Source organism: Heloderma suspectum, chromosome W, assembly GCF_057233095.1.
Source record: "Heloderma suspectum isolate Gila_16-S chromosome W, 16-S_ref, whole genome shotgun sequence".
Classification (NCBI taxonomy): domain Eukaryota; kingdom Metazoa; phylum Chordata; class Lepidosauria; order Squamata; family Helodermatidae; genus Heloderma; species Heloderma suspectum.
In genome coordinates, this window is record NC_139475.1 from 56,942,272 (window position 1) to 56,961,271 (window position 19,000).

The 19,000-nt window shown below is 49.2% G+C and overlaps 1 protein-coding gene across 2 annotated transcripts in view; it reads left to right on the top strand.

The window, feature by feature from the left end:
* Nucleotides 1–2,123: 2,123 nt before the first annotated feature.
* LOC146334045 (mesoderm induction early response protein 2-like) overlaps nt 2,124–19,000 on the top strand; it is a 67,291-nt gene continuing 50,414 nt past the window's right edge. For both annotated transcript variants that reach the window (XM_084825086.1, XM_084825087.1), the window contains exon 1: nt 2,124–2,189. In XM_084825086.1, coding sequence (XP_084681212.1) covers nt 2,181–2,189 — 9 coding nt within the window. In that variant the 5' untranslated portion in view covers nt 2,124–2,180. The remainder of the gene's footprint in view (nt 2,190–19,000) is intronic.

Below are 19,000 nucleotides of genomic sequence, written 5' to 3' on the forward strand. Positions count from 1 at the left end.
GGCATATAGAAGGGGAAGAAATGGAAGCAGTGACAGATTTTATTTTCTTGGGCTCCATGATCACCGCAGACGGTGACTGTAGCCATGAAATTAAAAGACGCTTGCTCCTTGGGAGGAAAGCTATGGCAAACCTCGACAGCATAGGAAGAAGCAGAGACATCTCCTTGCCGACAAAGGTCCGTCTAATCAAAGCTATGGTTTTCCCAGTAGTAATGTATGGCTGTGAGAGCTGGACTATAAGGAAGGCTGAGCGCCGAAGAATTGATGCTTTCGAACTGTGGTGCTGGAGAAGACTCTTACGAGTCCCCTGGACTGCAAAGAGGTCAAATCAGTCCATCCTAAAGGAAATCACCCCTGACTGCTCATTGGAAGGACAGATACTGAAGCTGAAGCTCCAATATTTTGGCCACCTAATGCGAAGAGAAAACTCTCTGGAAAAGACCCTGATGCTGGGAAAGACTGAAGGCAAAAGGAGAAGGGGACGGCAGAGGATGAGATGGCTAGATAGCCTCACCGATGCAATGAATATGAACTTGAGCACGCTCCGGGAGAGAGTGCAGGCGTGCTCTGGTCCATGGGGTCACGAAGAGTCGGACACGACTGAACAACAATGGGTTCCAGACTTCAGGCAGCCATTGACTGCGAAGGATTTTCATCCAGGTATTAAAGGCACCCCTTAAGTTTGAAATGATGTTGGTTTGTTCCATTACTTATGAGCACCAGAGATGGGTGTGTGTGCGTACCACTGGCTGTACTTCCCGAATGGTTAGTGCCCCACTTTTGTCAAACCCCTTGAATTACAGCTGGAAGTCCTGACTTCGCTCCCATCTGGGTGTGTTTCCTTTCAACTTCAATGTGATGGTGTACAGAGGCCAACTGCCAAAACAGTTATCCTTGCTCCAATATTTCTGGCCCTGACTGTATGTTATTTGTCACTCATTCCCTGGGCATGGATGTGTTCTGTGATATGAAAGTGTTTTGGGGGCCTTTCTCCTGTAAAAATGATGCGTATCCCTGTTTTTGTGCCACGGCTGTGGCCACGAGTGGCAGATCCATGGTTTTTCTGGTTCAGTCTGTGGAGGGAGTTGTGCCCTGTGATATGATGGTGGTTTGGGGGATCTGCTCTGTAAAAATCCTATGAAATCAAGAGGATCCCTGCCAACGATCCCTGCTTTTGCACCATGGCTGCATCCACAAGTAGCGCATCTGTGATTTTTCTGGTTCAGTCGGTGGAGGCAGATGTGCTCTGTCATATGATGGTGGTGGCTTTGTGGGTCTCCCTGTTAAACATCATATGAAATCATGAGGATCCCTTTTCGATTTCATGGATCCTCGTTTTACCCAGTACCCTCTACCACTTAATTACCCTACATTTCTCGTTTTTTTATCTTGCCTCTTAGAACCATTTCTTTTTACCCTTCCCTAGCTTGTATAGAACCCCCAAGTTCTCCTCAATTCCCCTCATTTTTTACTTTACTGTCAGTTCTCCCCACCCACCTCACATTTCCACCACTCTCATTTCCCATTTTACCTCAGCTCTTTGCACCTACCCCACGTTTCCCCCTTTTACCCTGTCCCTCTCATTTCCCCCCACTTTAGCTCAGCGCTCCCCACCTGCCCCATGTTTCTTTCACATGGCCACTGCTCTCCCCTCCTAACATTTTACTTCAGCGCTCCCCACATTTCCACTTCTGTCCCCCCACATTTTACCTCAGCGCTCCCCACCTGCCCCACGTTTCTCTCATATGGCCACTTCACTCTCCTCCTAACATTTTACCTCAGCGCACCTCACATTTCTCTCACATTCCCACTTCTTTTCCCCCACAACATTTTACTTCAGTTCACCCCACATTTCCACTCCCCCCCCCCACATTTTACCTCAGTACTCCCCACCTGCCCCACGGTTCTCTCACAAGGCCATTTCTTTCCCCTCCTAACATTTTACCTCTGCGCTCCCCCCGCCCCGCTGCCTCTCGTCTATCCCATCTATCCCCTCGCCTCCCCTCCTCCACATTTACCCCACGCCCCTCCTTCCTCTCTTGCCTCCTCCCCCTCCCCTTTAATCTCCCGTGCGTAGCAGCCAATCAGCAGGCGGCTCCACATCCGGGGCTCTCTCCCTCCCCCCCCCCCGGCCCGGCCCGGCCCGGCCCGGCCCGGCCCGGCCATTTGCACTTTCGGCTATGGCGGAGGTGAGTGTGTGCCTGTCCCTGGCAAGGGAGAGGGACGGAAAGTCGCGTCGCTTCTCCGTCCTCTCCCCACAGAGGCGGGGGACGGACATGTCTTTGTTGTTTTGAGGGGGGGGGGTTCTTGGGGAGTAGGAGGGTGGGGGCAGTGAGGGCTTTTGGGGACCCCCAGGTGGGACTTACGGGAAGGATATGAGGTGCATAAACCAGGTGGAGTTTATTCTTCCGGGGGGGCGACTTGGGGGGCTCAGCAAGGGCTAAAGGGGTGCATTGGGGACAAGGATGGAGCACTTGTGACTTTCTGCGGGCGCAGTTGGGACTTTTCTGGAGCTCGGTAAGAATTTAGAGGTGTGGCTGATGGGCATAGAGGGCTGGAGCCTTCTGCGGGGGCTTAATGAGGACTTGGGGTGCAGGGGTGGAGATGTGAGAGCTGTGGGGTTCTGTAGGGTTGAGGACATTTTTCTTAGGGCAGCTATGAGTTAGGGGTGCAGCAGTGGTCCATAAAGCAGCTGGAGTTTGGGGAGGGGACTCAGTGAACCCTAAGGGGGTGCAAGGGTGGCATTGTCACCACTGTGAGTTTTGTAGGGCTGGGGAGATTTTAGGGTGGGCAGCAATGACTTAGAGGTACAGCTAATGCTTAGGAAACAGCTAGGGGGTGTCAGCAAAGTTTTAGGGGTGCCAAGGCAGCTGGAACTCGTGTGTTTTATGGGGACTGTGAGTAGTGTGGTTGAGACTTTTTCAGGGGGCAGGACTTAAGGGAATCAGGTGCTTGGCATGAAGCACATTAAGTTTTGTGGGTTCTGCAAAGATTTAGGGGTGCAAGGACAGGTGGGATAGATGTGGCTTCTGTGGGGTTGGGGAGACTTTTTTGGCGGGGAAGCAGTGACATAGGGGCACATCTGATGGCCACAATTAGCTGGAGCTTTTGTTGGGAGGTTTCCAGAAAGATTTAGGGGTCCAGGGATAGGTGGAAGAATTGTGTGTTTTATAGGGGAACATAAAACACAGCTGGAACTTTTATTGGGGGGAGATCACAAGGATTCAGGTGATTAGCATGAAAGAGCTGGACGTTGCAGAGGAATGCAGTTTAAATCTGCAAGGACTTTGGGGAGCAGGGATGATGTGTCTTTGGAGAGGAGACCACAACTGGGATTTTGGGAGGGGGAATAACAAAGACATAGGAATGCCACCGACAGAGATGATGTAGCAGGGAATTTGGTGGATATGAATAGGGCAAACAAGCACTTGGGGGTGCAGAGGATGACAGTGAGACAATTGGGACTTTAGAAAGGGCACAACTGGGGTGTTTGAGGGGCAAAAGTGTGCAGCTTGGACTTTGGGGTTTGTACGTGAATTGAAGTAGTGTGTAATTAGGGGTGCAACTGTTGGGGGTGAAGTAATTGTCATTTGAAGGGGTTAAGCTAGAACAAACGATGAAGTTGGGGGGATGAAATACAAGTGGAAATGACCAAGAAGGAGCGTCTAGGGACGGGTTGCACCTCACAAAGGATGGGAAGAATGTGTTTGGCCACAGCATGAAGTACTTCATCAGGAGGGCTTTAAACTGAATCCTACGGGGAAGGGAGATGTAATGTTGGGGGTAACAACGGACGTAGGCGCATGCACTGCAACGGAGAGAACAGCTCTGATAGCACCCAATAATAGTCTTCAGACACATGTAGGAAGAAAGCCAGACTATGAAGCACATGGTCTTCGATGTCTATATACTAATGCCCAGAGTACGGGAAACAAACAGAACGAACTTGAACTCGTAATACAAGAGGGAAATTATGACCTGATAGGTATAACTGAGACTTGGTGGGATGACTCTCATGACTGGAATACAGCAATTGAAGGATATAACTTGTTCAAAAAGAACAGGAGGAACAGAAAGGGAGGTGGGGTTGCACTGTATGTGAAAAATACATATCTCTGCACAGAAATAGAGGAGGAGGAGCTTGGTAGCCCCATCGAGAGCATCTGGGTTGAAAGAAATGGAGCAAAGAATAAAAGGAACCTGGTGGTCGGAGTCTACTACCGGCCACCCAATCAAGGAGAAGACAAGGATGAAACTTGAAAAGCAAATAGCCAATGTTTTAAGGAAGCATGATGTAGTAGTAATGGGGGACTTCCATTTCCCCGATATTTGTTGGGAGACAAATTCTGCAAAACATGGCCCCTCCAGGAAAGTCCTGACTTGTGTGGCGGATAACTTCCTCCTACAGGAAGTAGAGGAAGGAACTAGAGGATCGGCTATCCTTGACTTGATCCTAACCAACAGAGATGACTTAGTGGATAAAGTAGCAGTTACAGGAACTCTGGGGGAAAGCGACCATGTTGTACTTGAGTTCTTGGTTCTAAAGGAAGCAAAAGCCGAGTGTAGTCAAACGCGTAGCCTGGATTTTAGGAAAGCTGATTTTCATAAACTCAGAACAATTATCAGGAAGGTCCCATGGCAAGCAACGCTAACGAGAAAAGGAGTCCAAGATGGGTGGGAGCTTTTAAACAAGGAAATTCTCAAGGCACAATCACAAACAATTCCAACAAGAAGAAAAGGTGGAAGACAACAGAAGAAGCCAATGTGGCTTCACAAAAAGTTTAGGGATGACCTGAAAACAAAAAAGGACACATATAGGAAGTGGAAAGAAGGCCAAGTAACAAAGGAAGAGTGCAGGCAGATAGCACAGAATTGCAGGGATGGTGTCAGGAAGGCTAAAGCTGAGAATGAGCTGAGGTTAGCAAGGGATGCTAAAAACAAAAAGGCTTCCTTCAGCTACGTGCATAGTAAAAGGCAGAGGAAAGAAATGGTGGTTCACCTATTAAATAAGGATGGCAAAACGATAACAGATGACAGAGAAAAGGCAAAGGTGCTCAATGCCTACTTTGGCTCAGTCTTCTCCCAAAAGAGGGTCTATGACCCCACTGGCAAAGGCGAAGTCCAGGCTGAAGGGGCAGGATTGCAGCTTGAGAGCGATAGGCATATGGTCAAGGAACACCAAATTACTTTGAATGAGTTCAAATCTCCAGGGCCAGATGAACTGCATCCTAGAGTAAGAAAGGGACTGGCAGAAGAACTCTCAGAACCGCTGTCTATTCTCTTTGAGAAATCATGGAGGACGGGGGAAGTGCCAGATGACTGGAGGAGGGCTAATGTTGTCCCTATCTTCCAAAAGGGCAAAAAGGAGGAACCTGGGAACTACAGACCAGTCAGTCTGACATCAACCCCTGGGAAAATTCTGGAGCAGATGATAAAGCAATCCATCTGGAAGCACCTTGACAACAATGCCGTGATTACTCGAAGCCAACATGGATTTGTCAAAACAAGTCCTGCCAGACAAATCTGATCTCATTTTTTGATCAAGTAACCTCCCTTGTAGATCGTGGGAATGCTGTAGACATCATATCCCTCGACTTCAGCAAAGCTTTCGACAAAGTGCCCCATGATCTCCTGATGAGCAAACTAGCTCAAAGTGGGCTAGATGAAACAACGATCCGGTGGATCCACAGTTGGCTACAGAATCGGACTCAAAAGAGTGCTTATCAATGGGACCTTGATCTAAGCTCAGTTGGGCCTGTTGGTGGGGTTGGGTGGGATCAATTGGAATGATTGGGGGACTGGCTGGAATTTTGGGGTTTACAGATGGAGGCTGCCATGACAGAGGGAGCCAAGTTAAGAGACACAGAAGGGAGAACTGGATGGCAGTGCGGAAAATGGTTACAGGGGCAGCTGTGTGTGAGTGAGAGGTTAAGGACATAGCATGAAGGGAAGGATTGATGAGATGGAGATCCTAGGTCATGCATGTCAGGTTTTAGCATTTAACTTCCAATTGTTGCCTTGGATTTTGTATCCATTTGGTTTCTGATGTCTTGTTCTCCACTTTGCGTTTGGGGTGTGAGGCAGATGGGTAGGATGTCAGCTTAAAGAAATAGATGTCATGTGTTCCAGGAAATGGATTCTGTGGGCATGACTGCTCAACATCTGTCCACACTCCTGATTTTTACTACCAAATCACACAACCAGTGGGGTGCATTTGCAGTGATTCAGTACTGTGGGGGGAAAAGACACACATACAATCCTCTGATTTTGCAGTCTTCCATTGATATCCAAGGAAAAGAGGCTGTGGGTGGGTGGCAATATATTTTATAGAACACCACGCTGACATTTTAAACAGAAGGAAAGCCAGTATAAAAGTGCTTTGAATAAAATAAAGAAACATGGGGGGGGATCAGCTTTGGTTGATGGTTTGATATCCATAAGAAAGTTGGTGGAACAGCATAGTGAGCCAGTTTGGTGTAGCGGCTAGAGTGTTGGACTGGGAGTCAGGAGATCCGAGTTCTAGTCCCCACTTGGCCACGGAAGCTCACGGGGTGACTTTGAGCCAGTTACAGACTCTCAGCCCAACCTACCTCATAGGGTGGTTGTTGTGAGGATAAAATGGAGAGGGGGAGGATTATGTACTCTGCCTTGGGTTTCTTAAGGAGGAAAAAAAGCGGGATATAAATGTAATAAATAAATTAATAAATAGGAAGTGAGAGAAGTGAATATTATTACTATTAGAATATAACAGTACAATATATTACAATCATACTTTGTAATATATTGTTATTTTCTAATAGTAATAATACTTCTCTCACTTGTTATGGGTTCCATTGACTTTGTCTATGGTTTTCTTGCTATTTGGGGGACCCTCTCTTTTTTATTTGTCCATCCTAAGAAAGTTGTGGGAGGCCATATTCTGTACCAGGTGCTTTTCAACAGTGGCCCTCCATGGAGTGCATTACAGCAGTGAAATGGAAGTTGCAAGATAATAGTGGCCAGATCCCCTCTCTCCAGAAAGGGATGTAGCCATCAAACTCAATGAACTTGGTAAAATACCTCTTTAGCAGCAGCCACAACTTGTCTATCCAAAAGCAGGTCAGTCTTGGTTATGCTTACACTGCTTACACTCTGGATGTGATCTTTCAGTGGGGGCCAAGCTTTGCTGGTACACAACTTGCCATTCTGATTTATAGGGCTGGGATGTACCACCCCAACCTGGTGCCCTCCAGATATTTTGGACTACAACTCCCATTGCCCCCAGCCAGAATGGCCAATGGTCAGAGATGATGGGAGTTGTAATCCAAACATCTGAAGGGCACCAAGTTGGGGAAGTCTGCAGTAATGCATCGCTGCTTGTCTCATCTGCAGTCAGCCTCCATCTGTTCACCTTCATCCATTCCACCACTGCTGTCAGACTCGTTAAGCAAAGCGGCTGCTACGTCTGATACAGATCTAAATGGAAAAATGGATTTGGGTGTATTGTCAGTGTATTGACAGTGCCTTGCTCCTCAGCTTTGACCAGTCTCTCCCAGCAGCTTTAGATGTTAAACAGTAAGTGAGGATAAATTTGGATGCTGCAGTACAACAGACGGCAATGAAAAAAATTCCCCAGCAAAATTTCTGGGTACACTGAGAGAAAGGAGTGGAGCCAGTTTAACTCTGGACACCCTCCCATCCACTTCTGCCAATTCCTGAATGTGATCCAGTGTTGTGATCAACTGCACAAACCACTGCTGAGAAACCTACATGAACCAACAGGAAAATGTTTCCCTTGTTCTCATGAGATGAAGATCGTCCACCAGTGCCACAGTGACTGCATTCAGGCGATCCTCCAAACGATGGTTTGGAAGATCAGGACCAAGCCCTGTGCTTGTGCTTTCCCTCCTCCCTTTGTGCGTGGGGCCTGCTTCCTGGTTTGATCAAGCTATAGTTTGCTATTAGCAGTTCCAGTTCCAGGTTTCTGAGTTCTCTTGGTCAACACCCCCCTCCATGGGCCCCCTCCCTCAGTGAGTCCTCCCTCTCACTGCCATTGTCACTAGCTGCTGTTGCACCTCTTCTTTTTCATCATGCTACCGCTTGCTTGACAGGCAAAGAGCCGGGGAGCAAGTAGGCAGTGGCATCTCCTGCTCCTACTCACCACCTCTGCTGTCTGGGCCTGAGTGAGAGGCAGGTGAGCAAGCAGGTTGCATGAAGAAGAGGAGGAGCAACTCCAGAGGGCCGTTGAGCCCCTGTTGAGCTGTGGGCCCTCGGCAGGTGCCCAACCATGCCTACCCTTGATGCTGGCCCTGGCTTTTAAATCCAAACCAGGAAACGGTGGTTTGATCAAATGAGGAAGGAATTGTTTAAGCCACAGGTTAGGGAAGGAGGAATGGAGTGGAGGAAGGAGGGGTTCTCAGACCTCCAAATCGTGGCTTGAAGGATCGTCTAATGCAGCTTAAAGCAGGCTTAGTCCTGTGGCCAGTCTGGAAACTATAGGAGTGGGATGAAGAATTGTTGATCTGATTTCCCCAATATCCATACCACCTTCTCAAGGATATTGTCAGGGGGTTTAGTTGGCAACTCTGATCACCAGTGCTGGGGTCAGGCATTGGCATCTGCCGAGGCCTACACCCCTGCTCCTCTTAGGTTGGATCCAGACTTAGTTATACTTCGAGAAAATCGTTGAAATCAGTGGGCCTTAAATTACTCATGACTAACTCAAGTCCCACTGATTTCAGTGTTGTTGTTGTTGTTCAGTCATTAAGTCATGTCCAACTCTTCGTGACCCCATGGACCATAGCACACCAGGCCTTCCTGTCCTCTGCTCTCTCCCGGAGTGTGCTCAAGTTCATATTCATTGCATCGGTGATGCTATCTAGCCATCTCATCCTCTGCCGTCCCCTTCTCCTTTTGCCTTCAATCTTTCCCAGCATCAGGGTCTTTTCCAGGGGGTTTTCTCTTCGCATTAGGTGGCCAAAATATTTGAGCTTCAGCTTCAGTATCTGTCCTTCCAATGAGCAGTCAGGGTTGATTTCCTTTAGGATTGATGATTTCAGTGGGTCTACTGTAAATATGACGAAGTCTGGATCCAACCCTCTGCATGTTCGCCTGCCTTCTCTGAGCATGCAAGCAAGCAGTGATGAGTGAGGAGATGGGGCAGCGTTCTCCACGTGTGCTCTCCCTCTGAGCAGTTATACAGATTGGGCCCCAAAAAAGAGGTCAGCAGTGATGGTAGTGAGGACGTGGGCCCACTCAAGGAGGGTGGTCCACTGAGAGCATCTTGTGCAAGGCACTGAGGAGCACTGAATGATTGTCATGTAAGACCAACAGCTCATTGTTGTGCTCAGAGCCAACTCATGACCCTATTTTTGGCTGAACCGTGTTTACTTTTTAAACTTCAACAACTGTAATTATGCAGAATGTGTTGAGTAATAGGGATGTGCACCCTGATATATGTCAAGTGTGCTTTTTAAATGTATAGATTTACACAAAAGAGAAAATGGGCTGTAGTATGTAGCGTTTTGATGGAATTTCGCCATCGGTGGTGGTTCTGCAATAGAATCTACAGAATCTTGACTTTTCATTGAAGAAAAAAGGCTGGGTATTATCTTGAGTTTTTAGTTGCGGATTTTCGTGAAATATTGCATGATGTTTGAGGCAATCTTCTCCTTGGACAGAATTTCCCTGAACTCTTATTTCTTGGTAGTCGTTTGCATTTGGTGGCCATCTGGATTGGTGCCACCAGAGGAACTTCCAGAAGAAACTTAAAAGTGTGACCTTTCAGAAGGCAATGGAAGCCACCAATTACATCACCAAAAGGCCACTGAGCACCTCTTATTGAAGGGACATTTTTAGCACCCGTACTTCTGCTGTACTCAGTGAAGCCATAAGCTATGCCGTGCAGGGCCACCCAAGACGGACAGGTCATGGTGGAGAGTTCTGACAAAATGTGGTCCACTGGAGAAGGAAATGGCAACCCACTCCAGTATTCTTGCCAAGAAAACCCCATGGAACGTATCACAAGGCTAAAAAATATGACACCGGAAGATGAGCCCCTCAGGTCGGAAGGTGCCCAGTATACTACTGGGGAAGAGCAGAGGGTATTTCCAAGTAGCGCCAGAAAGAGTGAAGCAGCTGGGCCAAAGCCGAAAGGACAATCAGCTGTGGATGTGTCTGGTGGTGAAAAGAAAATCCAATGCTGTAAAGAACAATATTGTTTAGGAACCTGGAATGCAAGGTCAGTGAATCAAGGTAAGCTGGAGGTGGTCAAACATGAGATGGCAAGATTGAACATCGACATCTTGGGAATCAGCGAACTAAAATGGACAGGCATAGGCAAATTTAATTCAGGTGACCATCATATCTACTACTGTGGGCAACAATCCCTTAGAAGAAATGGAGTAGCACTCATAATCAATAAAAGGGTGGGAAAAGCAGTCCTGGGGTACAATCTCAAAAACGATAGCATGATCTCAGTACGAATCCAAGGCAAACCATTCAAAATCACAGTAACTCAAGTCTATGCCGCAACCACTGATGCCGAAGAAGCTGAGGTTGATCGGTTCTATGAAGACATACAACACCTTCTAGAACTAACCCCCCCCCCCAAAAAAATGTCTTTTTCATCATAGGGGATTGGAATGCTAAAGTAGGAAGTCAAGAAATCACCGGGATAACAGGCAGGCATGGCCTTGGTGTACAAAATGAAGCAGGACAAAAGCTAATAGAGTTTTGCCAAGAGAACACTCTGATCATAGCAAACACTCTTTTCCAACAGCACAAGAGGCGACTCTACACATGGACATCACCAGATGGTCAATATCGAAATCAGATTGATTATGTCCTTTGCAGCCAAAGATGGAGAAGCTCCATACAGTCAGTAAAAACAAGACCTGGAGCTGACTGTGGCTCAGATCATGAGCTGCTTCTTGCAAAATTTCGGCTTAAATGGAAGAACGTAGGGAAAACCACTAAACGATTCAGGTATGACCTCAATCATATCCCTTCTGAATATACAGTGGAGGTGAGGAATAGATTTCAGGGATTAGACCTGATAGACAGAGTGCCTGAGGAACTATGGACGGAGGTCCGTAACATTGGTCAGGAGGCAGCAACTCAATCCATCCCAAAGAAAAAGAAAAGAAAGCCAAGTGGCTGTCTGAGGAGGCTTTACAAGTCGCTGAGGAAAAAAGGGAAGCAAAAAGCAAGGGAGAAAGGGGAAGATATATCCAACTGAATGCAGAGTTCCAGAGAATAGCAAGGAGAGACAAGAAGGCCTTCCTAAATGAACAATGCAATCGAGGAAAGCAACAGAATGGGAAAGACTAGAGATCTCTTCAAGAAAATCGGAGATCTCAAGGGAACGTTTTGTGCAAAGACGGGCATGATAAAGGACAAAGAAGGCAGGGACCTAACAGAAGCAGAGGAGATTAAGAAGAGGTGGCAAGAATACACAGAAGAACTATACAGGAAAGATCTGAATGTCCCTGATAGCCATGATAGTGCACTCACTGAACTTGAGCCGGACATCCTCGAGAGTGAAGTCAAGTGGGCCTTAGGAAGCATTAGTAACAACAAAGCTAGCGGAGATGACAGTATTCCAGCTGAGCTATTTAAAATCCTAAAAAATGATGCTGTTAAAGTGCTGCACTCAATATGCCAACAAATTTGGAACACTCAACAATGGCCACAAGACTGGAAAAGGTCAGTTTACATTCCAATTCCAAAGAAGGGCAACGCCAAAGAGTGTTCAAACTACCGTACAATTGGGCTCATTTCACATGCCAGCAAGGTGATGCTCAAAATCCTACAAGCTAGGCTTCAGCAGCATGAGAACCGAGAACTACCGGAAGTACAAGCTGGGTTTCGAAGAGGCAGAGGAACTAGAGATCAAATCGCCAACTTTCGCTGGATCATGGAGAAAGCAAGATAATTCCAGAAAAACGTCTATTTCTGCTTCATTGACTACGCTAAAGCCTTTGATTGTGTGGATCACAACAAACTGTGGCAAATTCTGAAAGAGATGGGAGTACCAGACCACCTTACCTGTCTCCTGAGAAACCTATACGAGGGTCAAGAAGCAACAGTAAGAACCAGACATGGAACAACCGATTGGTTCCAAATTGGGAAAGGAGTATGACAAGGCTGCATATTGTTGCCCTGCTTATTTGATTATATGCAGAGTATATCATGAGAAACGCCGGGTTGGATGAATCACAGGTCGGAATTAAGATTGCTGGGACAATTATCAACAACCTCAGATACGCAGACGATACCACCCTAATGGCAGAAAGCGAAGAGCCTCTTGTTGAGGGTGAAAGTGGAGAGTGCAAAAGCTGGTTTGAAACTCAACATTAAAAAAACGAAGATCATGGCATCTGGCCCCATCACTTCCTGGCATATGGAAGGGGAAGAAATGGAAGCAGTGACAGATTTTATTTTCTTGGGCTCCAAGATCACCGCAGACGGTGACTGTAGCCATGAAATTAAAAGACGCTTGCTCCTTGGGAGGAAAGCTATGGCAAACCTCGACAGCATAGGAAGAAGCAGAGACATCTCCTTGCCGACAAAGGTCCGTCTAATCAAAGCTATGGTTTTCCCAGTAGCAACGTATGGCTGTGAGAGCTGGACTATAAGGAAGGCTGAGCGCCGAAGAATCAATGCTTTCGAACTGTGGTGCTGGAGAGACTCTTACAAGTCCCCTGGACTGCAAGGAGGTCAAACCAGTCCATCCTAAAGGAAATCAACCCTGAGTGCTCATTGGAAGGACAGATACTGAAGTTGAAGCTCAAATATTTTGGCCAGCTAATGCGAAGAGAAAACTCCCTGGAAAAGACCCTGATGCTGGGAAAGATTGAAGGCAAAAGGAGAAGGGGATGCAGAGGATGAGATGGCTGGATAGCATCACGGATGCAATGAATATGAACTTGAGCACACTCCGGGAGAGAGCGGAGGACAGGAAGGCCTGGCGTGCTATGGTCCATGCGGTTACTAAGAGTCGGACACGACTGAACGACTGAACAACACAACTTCTGCCAACCAAAGACCTTGTCAGGATCAGCAGGAATTTGAACCACTTGGTCTGATTGTGATGGCACTCCTGAGGCTGCAGAGTTTAAGATGAAAGCAGCACATATGGTCCTCCCAGAACACCAGCCCATGGAAGAGGACACTCCCTGTCCAAGTCCAAGCTGATTCTGCTTAGATATACACTTAGTGCATATCTAAGTGTGACTGTTCTCTTGGTGAGTGTTGACCAGATCCTTTCATGTCAGGGTGCCCTAGCCGGCCTCTTTCAGTCTACTCCAGTAGCCAACTCCAGACACAGACAAAGGATTCTTTTCAAGGCTTTATTCCTTTTACAACTTAATAACTCTATCACCAGCGACTAAGCTATGAACAGCAGAGTAACCTATGCCCCGGGTTGGAAACAGTTGGTCCCCGTTTGAATGAGAATCACTTGCAGACCCTGAACTTATGGGCTAGAGAGAGTCCCTCCCCTTTTCCCTTGGGTCCTCTGGATACGACCGTTGCTTGCGCGCCAAACAGGCACTACACTTCCTTTCCGCACCCTCCATAGCTCGTCGTTCTTTGCGTCTGTGTCGAGCAACCAGCAAGCCCTCCTCCCACGCTCTTTCACTCCCAGGACCGCTATCTATCTCTGGAATGCCGGCAGGCGGAATCTCTGCCAGCTGCAGGGCCTGGGAGGGATGAGGGCGCTCCTCTCCCACGGATGGCTGTTCCTCCTCAGAATCAGAACTGCTCTGAGGTTCTATGGGCTCAGTGTCCACCCTGACATCATCCCCGCCCCCATGAGCCCCCCCCCGGGCTTGTGGGGGTACAGCTGGTGGAAACGCCTCAGCAGCAATGGAGCATCTACATATTTGCGGGTTCCCAGGATCGCTCATCTGGCCCGTACCCTTCCAGTGCACCAGATATTGCAGGCATCCGCGAGAAAGGCGGTAATCCAGAATCTTCGCGACCTCAAACTCCTCCTCCCCCTCCACCAGCACCGGCCGCAGGGGGAGGAGGGGAGCCGGTCGAGCGATGAGGGTCGCCAGAAACCAGGGGAGACAGCAAGGACCGATGAAAAACAGGATGGATTTTAATGGAGCGGGGGAGAGCCAGGCAAAAAGCAACAGGGTTAATCTGGGCAGTAATCTGGGCAGTAATCTGGAAAGGCCCCGTTCAACGAGGCGCGAGCTTCCTTGCAGGCGAGTGACAGGGAAGGTAGTGGGTGGACATAGACCCGACTGGAATGGTAAAGCAGGCCACCTCGCAAAGAGAAGGAGGTAGGGTGGGGGGGGGACAGAGGCTAGCCCCAATTCCTCCACTTTTGTGCGAACAAAAGCATCGTGATCCTGTGCAGAGTGAAGGAGCTCCTCCCAAGAGCGAGGCACCACAGGTGCCGCCAGGCTCTGGGGGGGAAGAATTAGAAGGGGGGAAGAATTAGAGGGGGGGGATTTCCCTCACCCATTGGCTGGAGGTCCGGCTTATGAGGAAGTGCATCCGCTTGTAGGTTGTCGGAGGCCTTCACATGGCAAATCTTAAGGTGGAACCGGGGGAAAAAAAGCGACCACCTAATCTGCCTCTGGTTTAAGGCACGGGCTGTCTGAAGATGTTCCAGGTTGCGATGGTCAGTTCTAACTTCGACTGGGTGCTGTGCCCCCTCCAGCAGATGACGCCAGGTCTCCAAAGCGGACTTGATGGCCAAGAGTTCCTTCTCCCAGATGGTATAATTCCTCTCAGACATGTTCAGCTTCCTGGAGTGGTAGGCGCAGGGTTGCAACCCACCGCCTGCCTGATCTGGCTGAAAAAGCACCGCCCCCACCGCAAAGTCAGAGGCATCAGTTTGCACCACAAAAGGCTTCCTCGGGTCGGGATGTAACAGGATCGGCTCAGAACTAAAAAGCTTCTTACGTTCCTCGAAAGCCTGTTGGGCAGATGCCGTCCAATGAAAAGGAGATTTCCTGCCCTTAAGGAGGTCCGTGAGAGGAGATGTCAGCCGAGCAAAGCTGGACAGGAACTTTCTGTAAAAATTTGCAAAACCCAGAAAACGTTGCAAGTCCGTCTTGGTGGATAGAGCCTGCCAGGAGAGGACAGCCTGGACCTTTGCAGGATCCATCCTGATTCCGTCAGCTGAGATAATGTAGCCAAGATAGTCCAAAGAGGTTAGGTCAAATGCACATTTCTCCAGCTTGGCAGACAGATGGTTCTCGTGGAGGCGCTGGAGGACGGCGGAGACATGATGCTGATGGGCGTGGGGGTCCTCAGAGAATATGAGTAAATCATCGAGATATACAATGAGGAAAGAGTCCAAATAGTCCTGGAAGATGGCATTCATAAAACGCGAAAACGTGGGGAAGGGGGCGCAGGCGAGCCCAAATGGCATCACTAGGTATTCATATGCTCTGTACCGGCTTCTGAAAGAGGTCTTCCACTCATCCCCCTCCCGGATGCGAATCAGGTTGTAGGCGCCACGCAGGTCCAACTTTGTGAAAATCTTGGCTCGCCCCAGGCGCTCCAGCATCTCAGGGATCAGGGGGAGGGGGTACTTGTCAGGGATGGAGACCGAATTGAGGGCTCTATAGTCGTGCACTGGGCGGAGTTCTCCAGATCGTTTGGCAACAAAAAAGGTAAGGCTGCAGGTCGGGGAGGAGGAAGGGCGAATGAAGCCACGTTTGAGATTTGTGTCCAAAAACCCATGCAGAGCTCGAACTTCCGGCTCCGACATCGAATACAGTCGGCCAGCGGGGATGGTCACCCCCAGGAATGAGGTTAATGGCACAGTCAAAAGGGCGGTGGGGGGGAGCTGGTCAGCCTCCTTCTTGTCAAAAACATCTCGAAAAGCTGCATACTTCTCTGGGAGGATGACGGTAGCTGAAGAACTGCCAGAAGCAGACAAAGAGGGGGAGGAAAGGGTTAAGGCCTGGACTGAGACAGGCGCCTCCTCTGGCAGGCAATGCTCCCGGCAGTAGGGAGACGCAAACTCCACTTGCTGAAGCCCCCAAGAAATCTGAGGGTTATGCTTAAGAGAGCCAGGAAACACCCAGCACGATTGGGTATAGGGGAACCTTGGCCAAGTGAAACTGAATCTGCTCAACGTGGGACTGGGCGGAATTATAATTCCGAGTGAGTGGAATTGTAATCCGGGTCACAGCGCCCGAAGAGAGAGGACGCCCATCGATGGTCTCCACTGCCAAGGGGGCAGGAAGGGGCAGGGTAGGAATGTTGTGGAGGTGAGCGAACGTTTCATCCATGAAACTGGTCATAGCTCCAGAGTCCACTAAAGCAAGGGCTTACACCCCACCCCACTGGGAGGAGCGTAGCTGAACCGGCAATAGCAGATGGGAGGGTGGGGGGGTTGCAGAAGGCACCCACCCGGTGGGGAACCGACCCCCACACTGGAGGCCCCCTACAGGCTTGGGGGGCAGTCTAGTCAGGCCTGGGGACGAGCAGGAGGAGGAGGGGGAAGGAGAGGAAGGGGAGGCAGAGGAGCTGCGGATCTAACGCGGCAGGTCGGGGCGAAATGGCTCAGTTTTCCACACCGAAAGCAGTGGCGCTCAGCTTGCTGGTGCTGAAGCTTCTCTGGCAGCAGCGGGGTTTGGGTAGCTCCCAGCTGCATCGGGGTCTCCTCCGCCCCCACCGCAGGGGTGGGGTGTGTGGGCGGGGTCAGGAAACATGGAATGGGAGGAGGGAAATCTTGGCCCCCAGTGCCCTGCTGGGTCTGCCGGTGCCCCTCTAGCCGACTATCTATCTGGAGGCAGGTCTGGATGAGGTCCTCCAAAGTCGGCGGGCTGTGCGTGTGCGCCAACTTGTCCAAGATCTCGTTGTTCAAACCGTCCAAAAACTGAGCCACCAGCGCGGCATCATTCCACTGTAAATCCTGCATCAGCAAGCGAAAAGTTGTCTCATAGCTGGAAACTGAGTCCCTGCCCTGCCTGAGGCGGCGAATCTCCCGAGAAGCTGTCTGCGTGCGCAGGGGGTCACCGAAAAAACAGGCCATCGCTGTCATGAAACATTGATAGTCCCCGAGCAGGGGGTCGCTAGCGAGAAGGAGTCCCGAAGCCCATTTAGCGGCCACGCCGGAAAGTAGGTTAATGATGAATCCCACACGAACCTGTTCCGTCAGGAAATCCTCAGGTCGAAGGCACATATACAGCTCCGATTGGGCCCTGGAAATCTGAAAAAGTCCCTTCTCCCCAGAAAATTTCTCTGGCAAGGCCACCGGGCACTTGCGGCGGGGGGGAATCGGAGGTGGTGGGGGTTGAACCGCAGCTTGTAGATTCTGCACGGCAGCCGTCAGTTGAGCCATTTGATCACGGAGAATCTGGTTCTCTTGCGCCAGAGCCTGCACCGTTGGGACTCCGGCATCCTCCATTTGGCAGTAGGAGAGGAGAGAGAGAGAAAAAAAGAGGAACGGGGACCAAGCTGTCAGGGGGACCTAGCGGCCTCTTTCAGTCTACTCCAGTAGCCAACTCCAGACCCAGGCAAAGGATTCTTTTCAAGGCTTTATTCCTTTTACAACTTAATGACTCTTTCAGATGCTAATCACCAGTGACTAAGCTATGAACAGCCGAGTAACCTATGCCCCGTGTTGGAAACAGTTGGTCCCCGTTTGAATGAGAATCACTTGCAGATCCTGAACTTATGGGCTAGGGAGAGTCCCTCCTCTTGTCCCTTGGGTCCTCTGGACGCAACCGTTGCTTGCGCGCCAAACGGGCGCTACGCCTCCTTTCCGCGCCCTACATAGCTCGTCACTCTTTGTGTCTGCATCGAGCATCCAGCAAGCCCTCCTTCCGTGCTCTTTCACTCCCAGGACTGCTATCTATCTCTGGAATGCCGGCAGGAGGAATCTCTGCCAGCCGCTGTGCCTGTGGGGGAGGAGCCGGCTCCTCTCCCACGGACAGCTGTTCCTCCTCAGAATCAGAACTGCTCTGAGGTTCTGTGGGCTCAGTGTCCACCCTGACATTCCAGTTGGACGAGCCAATTTTGGAGGATTGTCATTTGCATTAATTTTTTTTTTTTTTTAATGATGCTGCGGTAGCGGGGCTGGAAAAAAGTTCTCCAATCCATCAAAGAGGGCATCCATATTGTAATGAGCCAGTGTTTACTTTTTGTTACATTCCATCTTTGAAATGAACTTTAAAAGTTGTTTAAAATTTATAGGTATTGTTGTCAACTTTTCAGCCACCCTGGTACTGGGACTTTTCTGCTCCTGTCTGTCAACTGTGTTTGATCTGTTTGGAAGATCCTACCCCTCGTGTTGGAAAAAGAAATCAAAGTAATCTTGAACCCACTTGTTGAAAGTGAGTTCTTTCTTGGATCATGCTGTTCTCCATTCCTAACTTCCATTCCTAGCATCCATTGGATTCTGTCTGCAAGCAGACAAGACTGTCTCTAATGAGACTTCATCCTCAGTTGCTAATAAAACACTAGGGACTAGTGCATTGCAGCACATGTTGTGCTCTTGGCTTTAAGTTGAAGGCATCCTCTTTCAAAGTTTTCCTAGTAGGCAATGAGCTGGTATTCCCATGGCTGTGTCTTGAAATTCAGTGCTCCATTACCACATAACCTTGCTGTTCTTAAGAAGGCTGGCAACATTTTGATTCCTGGTTCTGCTGCCTTCAGTGTTAATGGCTGTTTCTTCCAAGGTATCTGTATGCATAGTGCACTGTGACTGGAAGGCGACTCCATGCCTCTCTTTTAAAGTGTCCAGGTCTAGAGACTATATTAAGAAAGGGAAAGGCAGAGAACTGAATGACAGGAAGGGGCAGAAGAGAAGCTGAAGGACAGATGTGCAGATGGGAGGGGCCATAGCTCAGGGTGGAGCACACCCATTGCATGCACAAATCCCTAGGTGGGAAAATTCCCAGCATCTCCAGGCTGGGAAAGGTTCCTGTCTGACCCTGGAGAGCCGCTGCCTGTCAGTGATGGCAATACTGAGCTGGATGGACCCAGTATAAGGCAATTTCCTATCTGTGTTCCTTTCTAAAGCAGCCCTTTATTCAGACTCATG